Consider the following 17,337-nt stretch of genomic DNA (forward strand, 5'->3'; position numbering starts at 1 on the left):
TCAAGCAATGTGCAATTGTATCTTATAGTTTGAAAGTAAATTCAATACTTGTAAGTATGAAAACTCAATGCCTTAGAGTGGCTCTATTGGTGTTACAAATGATTAAAAATAAGTATGGCGGGGCGCCTGGGTGGCGCAGTTGGTTAAGCGTCCGACTTCAGCCAGGTCACGATCTCGCGGTCCGTGAGGTCGAGCCCCGCGTCAGGCTCTGGGTTGATGGCTCAGAGCCTGGAGCCTGTTTCCGATTCTGTGTCTCCCTCTCTCTCTGACCCTCCCCTGTTCATGCTCTGTCTCTCTCTGTCCCAAAAATAAATAAACATTGAAAAAAAAAAATAAGTATGGCATTTTGGTTACTAAAAAATTATAATCCACCTAGCACTATCATTTTCTAAAACCAAATTGCATGATATAGATAGAAATTTTATGTATGTGTGTAAGACAAAAATGTAACATAGATAATTGGCTTAAAATCTTTCTGAAGGGATGTTTCAGAAACTAGATCTTCCCTACGTCTTTATCCTTCTCTTTTAACGCTTACCCCTTGAGGCCGATGCACCATCCATACTGAGTTCTGTTCGGTTCCCTAAGCAGGACAGGCTGTGTTATAATATCAGAGCCACTGCTGTCCCTGCTGTCTCTCTGGGATGCCTTTCTTTCATCCCTCTTCCCCACAGCAAAGACCTATTTATCTCGCAAGTTTTAGTCATAGGAAATAGGGTTGCCTCCTCTGTCAGCCGTTATCTGACTCTACTGCCTCATCCCATTCTCTGTCACCGTCTCCCCCTACTATACCTTGAGTGTCAAGAGGAAGGGACCAAGCTTATTTATATTTGTCACGCTGACACAGCCACCCAAGCCACATAGTATCATGGCAATAGAGCATGTTAGCTGCATATTCATCAGCTTGAAATCTCATTTGGTTAAAAACAAAATTTCTGACAAGTTTATTATTTGTTTTGCTGAGTGACATCATCTCCCCAAGGATTAAAGGAAGCGTCTGAGGGAACTGCTATGACTGAACTTACTCTTACAGTAAGGAGGAAGTAGGCAAGGGAGAAGTAGTAGGAGCCTATATAGAGAATGTACCCATCACCAAGGCATTGATGGGAGAAGCTGCATGATTAGATATCAATGAACATGTATATTCCAGAAGTAATTCCATAGCATGAGATGTGGAAGAAAAGTGGATGACATGAAAAAAAAAACAAACAGGAAAACTCCCAAAATTGTAATTCTGATTGTGTAAACATCTAGTGTATCAGGAGAAATATATTTGAATTTAGTTTTAAAACAACAAATATAGGGATGGGTGGCAGCGTCTGTGCACGGAGGAGGTGGAGGAGGCCCCTGGCAGCCGCTTCTTGCCCCTGAGCCAGTGCCAAGCGGTGTAGAGCCGGGGCAGGACCCGGAGCCGAGCCGGCTGAGCAGGCTCTGACTCCCTGCCACGGCCCAGAACTTCCATTGGGTGGACATCGACAAGTTTGATGAGAGCAGATTCCTGGGCAAGCAGGAGGAGGCAGCGGTGGCCAGACCATGCCCAGACCCTGGTGAGGCGGATGGCCTGCTGCAGCAAGAGGGCGTGCTTCGAGCATTCCGTGCAGCCTTGCAGAACTGTCCCATCAGCACCAAGAATCAGGCCGTGAAGGAATGGTCCCAGAGCATGGTGCCGAAAGTACTTACAGATTTTAAGAGCAGAGCAATTGAGCAGGCTGTGCATTCACTGGACAGAAATGGCATTGACTTGCCAATGAAGTACATTTATAAAGGGTTTGAGAAGCCCACAGAAAACAGCAGCGCAGTGTTACCCCAATGGCATGAAAAGGCATTAGCAGTAGGAGGACTAGGCTCCATTATGAATTCTCACAGCAAGAAAGACTTTAAAAAGAAAAAAAAAAGGACTCGTCTTATCTTGAGAAGAATTTTGGATGCACAGGCTGATGAAGAAGGGATTGACACTGGACCATCTTCCTAGGAATTCCCAGCTAAACTATTTCAGGACATGCATCCGCTGAAGTGTATTTTATTTTCAAGGTGGAGGGAGAAGTCATCTGTTTCTTAAATCCTTTGTAGGATCTGATAGTCTATGCCTTTGTCCGCAAGTAACACAGAACCGATGTTGTAACTGCCTGCTGGAGTGGCTGGCGCATCTTGGCCAGGTGTACGTGTGTGCTCTGCCTATTTAAAATGGAGGAGGGACTATCTGAGCAGGAACAGATCCAAGGGCTGTGATAAAAGGCAGAGCCTTGTTTTTTTGAAGTAGTAAAACTTCCAGGATTTGTACACACATCCCTGGGAAGATGGGGCTCTCTTGGGTTCATTGTAAAGTGCCTACTGCATCAATAAAGCTCTTGGCGGGGCGCCTGGGTGGCGCAGTCGGTTAAGCGTCCGACTTCAGCCAGGTCACGATCTCGCGGTCCGTGAGTTCGAGCCCCGCGTCAGGCTCTGGGCTGATGGCTCAGAGCCTGGAGCCTGTTTCCGATTCTGTGTCTCCCTCTCTCTCTGCCCCTCCCCCGTTCATACTCTGTCTCTCTCTGTCCCAAAAATAAATAAACGTTGAAAAAAAAAAATTAAAAAAAATAAATAAATAAAAATAAAGCTCTTGGCTTATTAGAATGTAAAAAAGATAAAAATAATTAGCAAATAAATAAAAATCAACAAATACAGAGAACAAAAATAAAGACCTATAATGAATGAAAGTTGGTGAGAACCTGTGGAAATTATGTTTGGTGTGAAAACAGAAACTTAGATCAGTGGAACAGAATAGATAGCTCAGAATAGAACCAATATTACATATAAAGAATTTTAATATTTAGAAAGACCAGAGAGTTTGGTAAGGGAAGACTCATTTAATGAATGATGTTAGGATAACTAGATACCATTTTAGAAAGAGAAACGAATACCACAGGTATAAGGTGTAGGTCTAACTGCTCAGGCTCTACAGAGAACCTACATTGGTACACAGGGGAAGTTACCGAGTGGGTAGGACTCCTCATCCCCTATTTATCCATAGGTCCTCTTTTATATATTTTATATTTGATTTTACACATAAAATTCTCTTTCTGGAAGTGATTTTTGAATGTTTTACTTAGAAATAATTTCAAATTTCCAGGAAGTTGCAAAACTTAAAATAATACAAAGAATACCCACATATCCGTACTTTAATGTTTGCACTCATTCTCTCTATACCCCCTCCTTCTCTCCTTATATGCATATGTGTGCATGTGTGTGGTATACATGCACACACAACATTTTTTTCCCTGAACCATCCAAAAGTAGGTTACATGCATCATGGCTTTTTACTCCTAAATACTTCAGTGTATATTTCCTAAAAACAGGATATCCTGTTATGTAACCATGGCACATTTATCAACTCAGTAAATTTAACATTGGGTACAATACTTTTGTCTAATCTACATTTGTATTCAAATTCTGTCAGGTAACCCATAATGTTCTTATATCATTTTCCCCTCCAGATCAGGATCAGTCATTACATTTAGTTGTTCTCTTTATGCTCCTTTATTATAGAACACTGCCATTGTCTTTCTTTGATGTGTGTGTATGTGTGTGTGTGTGTATGTATCTGTCTTCCCACCTAGATAACAACTGCACTGGCAGAATCTGGTACAACTGTTTTAGAACTCCAGAGTCTATTGAAGGTTTGCAACTTCTATGAGAAGACTTGAGGGATAAATTGGGGTTAATTTCAGTCCATTTCAGCTCTTAGCACAGTAACAACTGCCCATGCCTCATCAGAGCCATTTAATGGGCAGCTGCACATGACTTCCTGGAGCAGTTTGCACACAGCTTGTGAGAGCCAGAGTGGGGAAGAAAGATGCTGTCCCCCAAATTATCAGGGATCTACACTCAGATTGCTGATTGCTGCTTCTAATCACAGGTGCAAAGGGATGGGCAGCTCTTATTGCACTTTTCCCCATTTTTGCAAGCCCCTCTCCTTCCTGCTAGTGACTTCCAGAGGATTTAAAGAGCTAGCAACCTTTTTTTTTTATCCTCACTTTCATTTTTCTCTTTTTTCCTTTACGGGAACAATTAGAGGCTAGGATATTCAAAAACAACTGCTGTATCCATTTATGGAGAAAACTAAAAAGTGACTATGCATGGGAAAGGCTCAGAAAAGACCTGAGTATACCTTAAGTTCACACATTATATAGTAAAAAAAGTTTCAATATAGTAAGAAGATATAATAGTTATAAACATTTATATACCTAAAGACCATCAAAATCTATAAAGCAAAATTGACAGAATTAGAGACAGTTTTCCAATATAGAGATTTCAGTATCCAATTCACAATAATGTATTGAGCAACCTGATAAAAGAACCCTTGACACAATATACCAAATAGGTCTAACAGACATATACAGAATATTCTACCCAATAACAATAGCATACACATTCTTTTCGTGAACACATAGGACATTTTCCAGGATAGACAATATGTTAGGCCACAAATTAAGTCTCAACAGATTTTGAAAGATACATATTGCACAAAGTGTCTTCTGTGACTACAATAGGATAAAATTAGAAATCAGTAACAGAAGGAAAACTGGAAAATTCACAAAATGGTGGAAATTGAACAGGTATATCAAAGGAGAAATTAGAAAAAACTTAGAGACAAATGAAGATGAAGCAGAACATACCAAAACATGTGGGATGCAGGGAACGTGCTGCTAAGAAGGAAGTTTAAGGCTTTAAAGGCTTACATTAAGAAACAAGGAAGATCTTAAACCAACAACCTACCTTTACAACTTAAGAAACTAGAGAAAGAAAAACAAACTAAACCCAAAGCTAGCAGAAGGAAGGAAATGATAAAACTTACAGCAGAGATAAAGGGAATAGAGAATAGAAAACAATGAGAAAGAAAATCAGTGAAACTGAAAGTTAGTTCTTAAACCATCAAAATGAACAAACCTTTAGCTAGATTGACTAAGAAAAAAGGAATATTCAGGTTACTAAAATAAAAACTGAAAGACATTAATGATTCTACAGAAAATAAAAACAATTATAAAAGAATACTATGAATAATTGTACACAAAACTAGATGAACGAATTCCTAAAAACCCAAAACCTGCCAAGACCAAGTGATGTCAAAATCCAAATAGACCTATAACTAGTAAGGGGATTAAATCAGTAATCAGAAGGCTCCTGACATAATCCCTGCACCCAATGGCTTCATTTGTGAGTTTTACCAAACATTTAGAAAAGAGCTAATACCAGGACGCCTGGGTGGCTCAGTCAGTTAAGCAGCTGACTTAAGCTCAGGTCATGATCTGGTGGTTTGTGGGTTCAAGCCGTGCATCAAGCTCTCTGCTGTCAGCACAGAGCCCGCTTTGGATCCCCAGTCTCCCTCTCCTTCTCTCTCCACGTGTGCACTTTCTCTCTCTCTCTCTCAAAATAAATAAGTGTTAAGAAAAAAAAAGAACCAATAGCAGTTATTCTCAATCTTTCCCAGAAAGTTGAAGAGGAGGGAACACGTGCTTACTCATTCTATGAGGTTGAGTTAGTCATTATTTTGATAGCGAGCAAAGCAAAGACACTAAAGAAAACTACAAATCAGTATCCTTTATGAAACTGATAAAAATTCCTCAACAGAATACTAACAGACCAAAGTCAGCAGCACATTCAGAGGATTATACACCATGACCAAGTGGGATTTTATTTTTGGAATTGCAAGGATAGTTCAACATACAAAATCAAAGTAATACACCACATTAACAGAATGAAAGAGAAAAACCACATATTCCTTTCAATTGATGCAGAAAAAGCATGTGGTAAAATTCAACATTCTTTCATGATAAAAACACTCCAAAAAACTGGGAATAAGAGGAGACTGATGTAAAAGCTGTATAAGTTTCTCCCACTATCTGAAAGTAAAGTGTTCTTAGGAAACCTTTCATAAGCCAAAGTGACATAAAGTGGAGAAGCAGTTACCATTTTGTAGAAGTGAAAATCCTCTTTAGGTTTCTCTGTTAGTGAAAATAGGTACAGGCATACCTCAGAGATGTTGTGAGTTCTGTTCCAGACCACTGCAATAAAATGAATATAGAAAAAATAAGTCAGATGAATTTTTTGTTTCCTGGTAAATATAAAATTTATATATTATAGTCTGTTAAGTGTGTAATAGGAAAAAACAATGTGCATATGAACCTTAGTTAAACTTTATTGCTAAAAAATTCTAACCATCATCTAAGCCCTCCGTTAGTCCTAAACACTGATCACAGGTCACCACAACAGACGTAATAATGAAAAAGTTTGAAATATTTCAAGAATTACCAAAAGGTGACATACAGACATGAAATGAGCAAGTGCTATCGGAAAAATTGTGCCAATAGGTTTACTTGATGTAGGGTTCCCACAAATCTTTAATTTGTAAAAAAATGCAGTGTCTGCAAAGTACAGTAAAGCAAAGTACAATAAAACAAGGTAGGCACACTAAGCTAGGACTTTCATAAAAGTAAAGTGGATAAAGCAAACTTACAGAGAATGAGGGAAACCTGTATATAGAAAACCTATTGCAAATATCATGCTCAATGGTGAAAGACTGAAAACTCTTTCCCTTAAGATCAGGAACAAAGGCAAGGATACCTACTTTCATCACCTCTGTTCAACATAGTCTAGCCAGAGTAATTAGGCAAGGCAAGGAAATGAAATGCATCCATTTTGGAAAGGAAGAAGCAAAATTATCTCTGCTTGCAAGTGATACGATCTTATATGTAGAAGTACTAAAAATTTGACACCAAAAAAAAAAAAAAAAACAACCCTATAAGAACTAAAATATGAATTCAGCAAAGTAGGATATAGAATCAACATGCAAAAATCAGTTGCATTTTTGAGCAATCTGAAAAGGAAACTATAAAAACATTCAATTACAATAGCATCAAAAATAAAATATTTAGGAGTTAACCAAGGAAGTGAAAGCCTTGTCTAATGAAATCTACAAAGCTTTGCTGAAAGAAATTAAAGAAGACCTAAACTAGTGGAAACACATTCCATGTTCACAGACTGGAAGACTTAATATTGTTAAAATTCAGCGCAGTCCCTATCAAAATCCCAATGACGTTTGTCTGCAGAAATAGAAAAATCTATCTATTATAAGGAATACCAAAACAATTTTTTTATTTTCATTTTTTTCAAGTTTTTTTTAAAATTTATTATTTAAATTCAAGTTAGTTAACATAGTATTGATTTACTGGTGTAGTATTCGTTTCCAGAGTAGAACCCAGTGATTCATCACTTACATACAGCACCCAGGGCTCAATCCAACAAGCGCCCTCATTAATACCCGTTACCTACTTAGCCCATCACCCCACACAGCTCGCCTCCAGCGACCCTCAGATTGTTCTTTCTATTTAGGAGTCTCTTATGGTTTACCTCCCTCTCTGTTTTTATCTTATTTTTCTTTCCCTTCCCTTATGTTCATCTGTTTTGTTTCCTAAACTCCGCATATCGAAGAGCAATCTTGAAAAAGAATAAAACTTGAGGAATCAAACTTCTGACTTGAAAGCTTCCTACAAAGCTACAGTAATCAAAAACTGTAGTACTGGCATAAAGACATAAAACCAATGGAATAGAATAGAAAGCCCAAACATAAACCCTCATGGATATGGTCAAATGATTTTAGACAATGGTGCCAATACTACTTCATGGGGAAAGGATAGTTTTTTTCAACAAATGGTGCTGGGAATGCTGGCTATCCAACATGCAAAAGAATAAAATTAAACCCTTACCTAACACTGTATACAAAAATTAATTCAAAATGGATCAAAGACCTTAATGTACAAAATGTACAAAAATAAAGCTCTTGGAAGTCTTAAGGGCAAAAGCTCCACAGTATTGGTTTCACAGTAATTTCTCAGGTATGACACCAAAAACACAGACAACAAAAGAAAAATAAACAAATTGGACTTTATGAAAATTTTAAAAATTTGTGCATTAACATACAGTATCTAAAGTAAAACAGCAACCCACAGAATGGGAGAAGATATTGGCAAATCATATATCTAACAATGGATTAATATCTAGAATATACAGAGAACTCCTAAAACTCAACAGCAAAAAAAAAGCAACCTGATTGAAAAGTAGGTAAAGTACTTCAACATACGTTTTTCCCAAGAAGATGTACAAATGGCCAATAAGCACATAAAAAGATGCTTAACGTCATTAGGGAAGGGCACATAAAACTACATGTGACACCACCTCACACGCATTAGGATGGTTACTATCAAATAAAGTGTTAGGATATATAGAAATTGGAAATCTTGTGCACCGTTGGTGAGAATGTAAAATAGTACACACACTATAGAAAACAGTATGGCAGTTCTTCAGAAACTTAAAAATAGAATTACCATATGACCCAGCAATTCTTCTAGGTATATACACAAAAGAACTAAGAGCAGGGTCTCAAAAGATACTTGTACAGTCATGTTCATAACAGCATTATTTATAATAGCTAAAATGTAAAGAAACCCAAGTATTCATGACAGATTAATAGATTAGGAAAATGTGGTGTATACATGCAGAATATTATTCAGCCTTAAAAAGAGGAAATTCTAACACATGCTACAACATGGATGGATGAACCTTGAGGTCATTATGCTAAGTGAAGTCAGTCCATCACAAAGAGACAAATACTGTGTGATTCTATTTATGTCATGTAGTTCGAATAGTCAAAATCATAGAGACGGAAAGTAGAGTGGTGGTTGTGGGGGGCTAGGAGGAGGTGAAAAGGGAGAATTATCGTTTAATGAGTATAGAGTTTCAGTTTTATAAGATGAAAAAATTTCATGGAGATGGATGAACATTTTGAATGTATTTAATACCACTGAACGGTACACTTAAAAATAATGAAGACGGTGGGGCACCTGGGTTGGTTGGGGCTCAGTTGGTTAAGCGTCTGACTTTGGCTCAGGTCATGATCTCATGGTTTGTGAGTTCAAGCCCTGTGTTGGGCCCTGTGCTGACAGCTCGAAGCCTGGAGCCTGCTTCTGATTCTGTGTCTCCCTTTCTCTCTCTGCCCCTCCACTGCTCACACTCTGAATCTTTCTCTCTGTCTCAAAAATAAATAAACATTAAAAAATAATGAAGATGGTAAATTTTATATTATGTGTATTTTATCACAATGAAAAATTGGGAGGGGGGGGCAAGCAATGTAGCAGGTTGTATAAAAAGCCATCACAATTTTTAAACTTTTGTCACCCAACAGTTTAACCAGGAGAGATTATTTTAAAAAGAGAAGTTATATTAATATTTTAAAATTTAAAAGTAGTTCATGACAAAAGAAGGAGGGCTTCATGTCATTTAGTGGACTACTTAAACATTAACAATTTTTTTCCAACTATGCTTTTTTTTTTTTTTAGTTTATTTATTTTGAGAGAGAGTGCCCATGTTCCCAAGGGCGGTGGGGCGGAGGGGGATGGTGTTGGTGAGGAGAGAGAGCAGAGGAGAGAGAGAAAATGCCAAGAATTATCAATCGCCTCTCCATACCTCGGAGCCTGACACAGAGCTCGATCTGACAAACTGTGAAATCATAACCTGAGCAGAAATCACGAATCGGACGCTTAACTGAGCCACCCAGGCACCCCTCTTTTTTTAAACATGCAGTTCCAGTTTTATTAATAAATGATAATAGCAAGCACTTACCTGCTAAGAAGGCAACTATGCAGATACTGCAAAATGAATATCAGGAAGAACTCATCTGTATGTGCCCAGGAAAAACAATTGTATATAAAGATGCTTTAAGAAACCTGAATGTTGGGGCACCTGGGTGGCTCAGTCAGTTAAACATCTGATTTTGGCTTAGGTCAAGTTCTCATGGTTCCTGGGTTGGAGCCGCACGTCAGTCTCTGTGCTCATGGCTCAGAGCCTGGAGCTACTTCAGATTCTGTCTCCCTCTCTCTCTGCCCCTCCCCCTCCCTCCCTCTCTTTCTCTCTCTCTCTCTCTCTCAAAAATATTAAGAAAAAATTTTTTTTAAAAAAAGAAAACCTGAATGTTATTATATTGTATTAAGGTTGTTAAAGGTTATTGTAACTTCAACAATTATTTTTTCTTATTATGCTATTGAACTTTATCAGTAGTTCTTGACTTTCCCAAGCATCACCAAGTGATCCAGATAGTAATAAGTATTTTGGGCAGAAATAATTACACAAAAGTAAAGCCCAAAGTAATTTTTATTAAGGCAGTTTCAGCTAAGGTGTATAGATTTTGACCTATGAAATTTTGAAATTGGGAAAAAATAATGAATGAATGATCCCTAAAATTAATGGGGAAAATTTGTAATGGTTAAGTGTTGTATAGAAAATAGATTAAGGAATTGACATTAAGAAGTTACTTTGTCAAAGGAAATTAATCTGTACTTTTTAGTAGAATGTTCATAATCATAAACTGGAATAAAAAAACTATCCTTAGGATTAACATGTTGGTGGGGTTAAAATGACCTTCTTGTGTGTGTCAGAATAGTCTCCATCCACCCCCAATTACACAGTTTCTCATACATGACTAGGCCAGGCCTGAACACTGCCCGAGAGCATGGCTCCCTCAGAGTTCATATTGAGACCATGGTATATGAGGTAACTTCGACATACTTCGTGTGGTTAGCACATTGACTTAGCTCCCGGTCTAGTGCCTAATATGCCTCGTTGATTTCAAATGTTGCGTGGTTATTACCTTCTGCTTTAATTTACTTTCATCAAATATTTCTGATGTGGAAATGTACCTTTCAAGAAAATAAATTTATACTACTTGATTTTTAAGTATAGAAAATTTGCCTAATTTAGGAAAGATAAATATCTTAAAATCAGCACGTGACTTTTATGTTTTGTTTGTTTGTTTTAGTAAACATGTTTATGGAGTACTACAGAAAGTTTCCTCCAGGTATACACTTTGATTTACAAGTGCTAAATGACCTTCTAAATTCTTTACTCAAACATTGTTTATTGAAAGAAGTATTTCAGGTAGTGAACCTCAGCATAATGGTTAAAATGCTGGTAAGTAACCTAAAAATATATACTTTCTAACTCATGTGTGAACTTCTCTGTTATGTTTCTTGTTTGTATAATTTAGCAGTTAAATTTCTGTGTTGTCGAATACTTCCTAGAGAACACTTGTGTTTTTCAGCATAAACGAATTTGAGAAACTTAAGGTGTACAGAAAGAAGACATGAAAATGAGTGTAATTTTTTTTGTTTTATCCAGCCTGCTCTGAAAATATTACTAAAAATATTTGAGCATGTGGCAACTATGAAATTAAGGAATGCTGTACCTGCTTTAATTGATATATTTTGTAAGGTATGCTTTATTTTATCTCTTTTATTCTCTGATAGTGACTAACCAAGAAAATAATTCTTTCCACTAACACTCTTAAAGCACCTTTTATCCACATTATTGATGCCAAAGAATTCTGTTTTTCAGAAATGTTCTTTTTCTCTTGAAATAGGATTTATAAACAGACTCCAGTGACTGATAGGCCTTCCCCTTAAATAAATCATTCCAAGCACTCCAGGTGACTTCTTTTTAAGTTGTGAAGTCATCTTTATACCTTAAAAATGATTAAAGAAAACTCTCTTCATCAAAAAGATTTGAGGTCATTTATAACAAAAATAAATATGCAAATCAATATATAAATAGAAAATCATGACCGAAACAAAGGAAGTAGATAGGGAAAAACATGGAGGTTAGGAATTAATTTTATATTTGACACTAAACAAAAAGAAAAATAATTTTCATGGCTTCCTAAAAATATGTTAAAATTTGTACTTTTGGATGCTTACTGGTATTTAGCACTGCATGGCCATCCATTTCAGGATAGGCTAACAGCAAGAAAGCCTGCATTTTCTTTAAGGAGCAGCATTGGAACCACTCTAGCAGATATACGGATATTTCAGTGAATGCCTCTAGTTCCACTTTACAAAACTTGACAGAATTACCTGCCTAGAAATTTTTTGAACCAGAAATTACTGATTACCACTAATAGTTGTAGAAAAGCTCGGTTTGATACTTCTCAGGAAGTTTACAATCTGGGATAAGGTATAAACACCAGTGCTATGCTAAAGATGAAATGAGTACAAAACAAGATGTACGGACGATAAATTCACTGAGATAACTTGAAAAACAGAAAGAATATTCAAGTTTTGAATTAAAGATTTATTTTCATTTTCACTTTAAATTCTTAAAGTAGGGTGTCTAATTTTGGTTCTCAAATATTGGAAGAAAATATGCTTCAGACTTTTCTTTTCTTTTTTTTTTTTTTTTGGTCTTCTACAGTTTGTTGAAGTTGGGATGGTGTTTGACCCAGAACACTTTAACTATATCATCAAGCTCTTATACCAACTACAGGCTTCCCAACAAGAAATAACTGCAGTTCTGGAAATGAAATCCAGGTGAGAAAAGTCATTATAATTAAGGTTAAATTTTATATTTATATATATATTTTTTCTATATATTTATATATTTAAATATATATACTTATGGACTTACAAAGGATGAAAGGAAAGCACTTACTTACCACTGTTCAAACACCTGGGTAGTTACCCACCATAAGCCCTTCTCCCATCTCTTGGCTCTGTCCTAGTCACTTTGTCATTAGTCGGGCTGCCTCTAGACAGCCCTTCTGACCAGCCTCACCAAATCTTTGTCAGTACCTCATTCATCTCCATGCCTGCACATCAAGTGTAAAAGGAATCTCTTATCCTTTGTTTCAGAACTTACTTAATTACACTTACTGCACTCTCTTTTATGTATATAAATTGCGTTAATTCTTTATTTTCTTTCACTTCTTTTCATGTTAGCTATAATAAAATACTTTAAGCCCCTTCTTCATCTGTCTCTCACTTGTTCAGTTTCTCTATGTGGCTCATAGGACTCCCAAGACTTTTTTTATTTGGAAACCTATGATAATTATGAGCAGTATCATAATATACCTGTATTGAGAAAAAGGAAAGCCTTGACTTTTACAGAAATTTTAAGTAAACCATTATATACATAGAGAAAGTATTACATATTGTGTTTAAAAGAACCGTGACTTTTGAATGAAATCATAGTTGATAGAATACAAATGGTATTAACCACCAAAGTCCTTGAGAATGCCTAGAAAGTTCCTTCATACAGCTTCCACCGCTGTTGTCATCTCCTTTCTCATTATTTTCTAATACAGAGCTTTTGACTTCCTTGGTTCATAGTGTCCGTAGGCCAAAAGAAGTACATTAATAGTCACATTTATTACCATAGTTAGATGCAAACAAGTTAACAGTAGTAATTCTATGATATCTGACAGAAGGTTCTTAAAAATTTTAAATAACCTGTGAGGCTCCTATGCATTTGCTATAGTGCCCTGGATGTCATGGCACACAGATAGGGAATTGCAGTGATTCTGCTAAGTAATAGGACGTCCCTTGAAGCACCAGCATTGAAGATACATTTGACTTCTTCAAGTTCTGGGAGTTGTTTCATTTCTTTAATGATAATTGCAATTTATGTTGTCTATAAAAATTATAATACTGTTCAGGCTACATAAAGTGTTGGGACTACTTAGGAAATAAATTTTTGTGAGAAGAATGTCTAGCATAGAGTTCTGGGATTAAATCCATTTATAATAACTAGAGTACATCGATGTTTTCTTCAGAACATTAAGTCATTCCTCTTCTGATCCACATGCTAACAAGTGGGCTTTTTGGACAGTGGCAGCTATGACAGAGAGCTGAAATGGCTAGCAGATGTTAGTCTTCTGCCAGATTGAGTAGCATCTGGCACAAGGGAAGTGTGCGCGTCCATGTTCAAAAGGAGCAGTAGTACCCTGGTACCCAGAACAGCTATACAACTCAACCCTTCAGGCACTGATTGGGAAAAGGATCTCTTGATATAGGAAGACTCCAGAACAAACCAGCCTTAGTTTTCAAATTTTCAAATTGACACAATCCCACAAATATTTTTGTAGTTTATTTTACAACCCCTAATTTTGAAAATTGTATCCTTAAATACTCTACTACTTCGTATGCTCCCACTTCAAAAGAATTATCTAGTATTTTTAAGAGGAATTAACGGGGCGCCTGGGTGGCGCAGTCGGTTAAGCGTCCGACTTCAGCCAGGTCACGATCTTGCGGTCCGTGAGTTCGAGCCCCGCGTCGGGCTCTGGGCTGATGGCTCAGAGCCTGGAGCCTGTTTCCGATTCTGTGTCTCCCTCTCTCTCTGCCCCTCCCCTGTTCATGCTCTGTCTCTCTCTGTCCCGAAAATAAATAAACGTTGAAAGAGGAATTAACATTGGTGACCTATTTGATGAAGGACAGACTAGGAAAATAACTTGGTAGTTAAAAGGTACAGTTTATGGTTGGGGATGTGGATGCAGCCTCAGTGCGGAAGGAAAAAAAAATTAATATTATTTTATATTTGTATTTTCCTGACACCTGTTGAAATAATTACCCTTTTCTGGCCTAGGGAAATGAGTTTCAATAGACACTCATACTTTGATTTTATTATAGTTTTTAATTAGGTAGTTTATAGTTCATTTGGAAGGTTTTCACTTTCAGTAGATAAGGCTGCTAGAAAAAAATTCTAACATTTACTTTCAGGATACCAGTGAGAATGTAGGTGTGTCTATAATCTAGGACATTTAACATACATTTAATGAGTAAATTTTTTTATTTTGAAATAATTTTAGACTTATAGAAATGTTGCAAAAATTAGTATAGAGACTTCCCATGAACCCTTCATCTAGCTTCCCTTCATGTTAATATCCTACATAGTAATGGTGCAGTTATCAAAACCAGGAAATCACTACTGTAAAACCCAATTAACTACACGTCTCGGTGCATCCTCATAGGAGGTACATGGTGCCAATTCATTTTAGATAAGTTAACCTTGATAACTTAGTAAAAATAGTGTTAACTGCCAGGTTTCTACATGTAAAGATACTCTTTGCCCCTTTGTAATTAATATTTGGGGGAAGAGACTTTAACATTATACATTATCTGGTTCCTCCTCAAACCTTTACACATTAATTTTAGGATTCATCAGGGGATCTTTCCTGGCGGTTACTACTGTGGTATTTGCCCCATGGTGATTTTGTATTTTCCCTATTTCTTCTACATTTTTTTAATTGGAATTTTGAGTAAAGGAGAGTTGCCCCTTCTTCATTTATTTCTTCATTTATTTATATCAGTATGAGCTCATGTATATTTATTTTATTTTAGGGGTTATATATGTTCTAATACTATTATTATTTGTTTTGTTGCTCAAATTATTCCAGATTTGACTTTTGGGAAGTGCTTCAGGGTAGTTCCTATATCCTTCCATCACATTCTGTTCATTTTTCTACCATTTTCTTATTTTTTGGAGCCATAAAGTTGCTTTAAGTGTCATCTTCTGTTTTTCCTCCTGCAACATTGGCAACAACCAAGGAGCTTCTCCAAGGAGCTTTGGTTCCTTTTAATGGGAGAGTGGTATTCGAAGACCAAGATCTGATCATTGCTACAGGAGCATAACTGCAGCCAGGCCTTCTGAGTGGACAGGGCTAGGAAATATATGCATGTAAATGTGCATACAAAATATGTAAATAAAAATACACATAGGAAATATATGTGTGCCTATATATATATAGACATATACATGTATACACAAAAAACATATTTTTCTCTTTGTATGTATATTTAAAAAACATGAGTTCATACTGACAGCTTGATTCTAATTCAACACCACAGGTTTATTTTAGCCTTCCCTTTTTCTTATTTATAAATTCTTTCTGACAGTGAGAAACCTGACTTTCATTATGAATAATATGTTTAGTCATTTATCCATCCTATCCACATAAAGTGGTGTCAGAACTGCTAACCCATACCCCTGTGAAAAAAAAAAATTATTTAGAGTATGGTATTAGTATAAAGTTATTTTTTTTTCTTTAGTCTTATAGTATTCAGCCAAAAAAATTATTTCCTCAGTTACTTAGGTTAGTTCTTTTTTTCCTCACTCCTTTCAGTGTGGTTATTCATTTGTAGAACATTGAGGTTATTCATTACTGTTTGTTTTATATTTTGAGTTCTTCCAAATCCTGGTTTTAATTATTTAAGGAGGTATATGAAACATTACTGTTTGTTCTAAGAGTCAAAGCTGTACTAAAATGTATGCAATGAAAAGTGTTGGTTCTCCTTACCCCTAATGCCCTATTTCCATTCCTTCTTTTTACCTGTTTTCCACCTACTCAAGGTAGCCAGTATTTTAGTTTCTGGTTTGTCCTTCTTATAATGTGTAGATATATATATATATTTTGTTATGTTTAATTCTTTCTTACATAAAGTGTATCATACAATAAATGCTGTCTTCAACTTTGCTTTTTTCACTAAAACAGTATATCCTGGAAATCAATTTAAATTAGTATAGGGAAATTTGTCATCCTTTTTTAGAACTGCACCGTACTTCATTGTGTGGATATTCATACAATGCTGCAGTGAATAACCCTGAATATATGTATTTTTGTATTGTTGGAGGTATATTTTTATGATATATTTCTAGAATTGGGATTGCTTGGTCAAAAGATAAGTGCACTACTATACAAAGTACTCAAAAAGGTATGGATAACCAAAATGAAATTCTAAGAATATTCAAGTAACCCCAAAGGAAGATAAAGGGAAACAGAACATATAATAAAATGGCAGACTTAAGCTTTTTAGCTTATCAATACTCACGTTAAATGTAAATGTTCTTTTTTTTGAGAGAGAGAGAGAAAAAACATGTGCATGTATTTGTGCATGTGCACACATGAGCAGGGAAGGGGAGCGTGGGAGAGAATGAAAGAAGGGGCACGTGGGAGAGAGTGAGAGAATCTCAAGCAGGCTCCTCGCTCAGCACCGAGCCCAGTGTCAGGCTTGATCCCACAACCCTGGGATCAGGACCTGAGCTGAAATCAAGAGTCAGATGCTCAGCCGACTGAACCACCCAGCTGCCCCTAAATGTAAATATTCTAATTATAACAATTAAATGACAGTAGTTGGCAGAGTAGATATAAAAGCACGATCCAACTATATACTATCTATAAGAAATTCACTTCCAATATGAAGATATAGGTAGGTTGAAAGTTAAAGCATGGAAAATGATATACCATACAAATGGTAATTTTAAAGAAAGAATGTGAATGGCTGTATTGATTACGGGTAAGATACACTTCAGAGCAAAGAAAATTACCAGAGACAAAGAAGAACACTGCATAATAACAAAATCGTCAGTACACCAAGAATGCTTAGCAATCTGAAATGTGTATGCAGCAGACAACAGAGCTTCAAAATATGTGAAACAAAACTGATAGAGCTGAATGGATAAAATAGACAAATCTATAATTTTAGT

At 36.4% G+C, this 17,337-nt stretch overlaps 1 protein-coding gene across 5 annotated transcripts in view; it reads left to right on the plus strand.

Moving 5' to 3' along the window:
* TOPAZ1 (testis and ovary specific TOPAZ 1) overlaps positions 1-17,337 on the plus strand; it is a 107,295-nt gene that overhangs the window by 39,397 nt on the left and 50,561 nt on the right. For all 5 annotated transcript variants that reach the window (XM_045436791.1, XM_045436793.1, XM_045436790.1 and 2 more), the window contains 3 exons: positions 10,847-10,998; positions 11,206-11,298; positions 12,274-12,389. In XM_045436791.1, coding sequence (XP_045292747.1) covers positions 10,847-10,998; positions 11,206-11,298; positions 12,274-12,389 — 361 coding nt within the window. The remainder of the gene's footprint in view (positions 1-10,846; positions 10,999-11,205; positions 11,299-12,273; positions 12,390-17,337) is intronic.

The sequence above is a fragment of the Leopardus geoffroyi genome, chromosome C2 (genome assembly GCF_018350155.1).
Source record: "Leopardus geoffroyi isolate Oge1 chromosome C2, O.geoffroyi_Oge1_pat1.0, whole genome shotgun sequence".
In the NCBI taxonomy this organism is placed as follows: Eukaryota; Metazoa; Chordata; class Mammalia; order Carnivora; family Felidae; genus Leopardus; species Leopardus geoffroyi.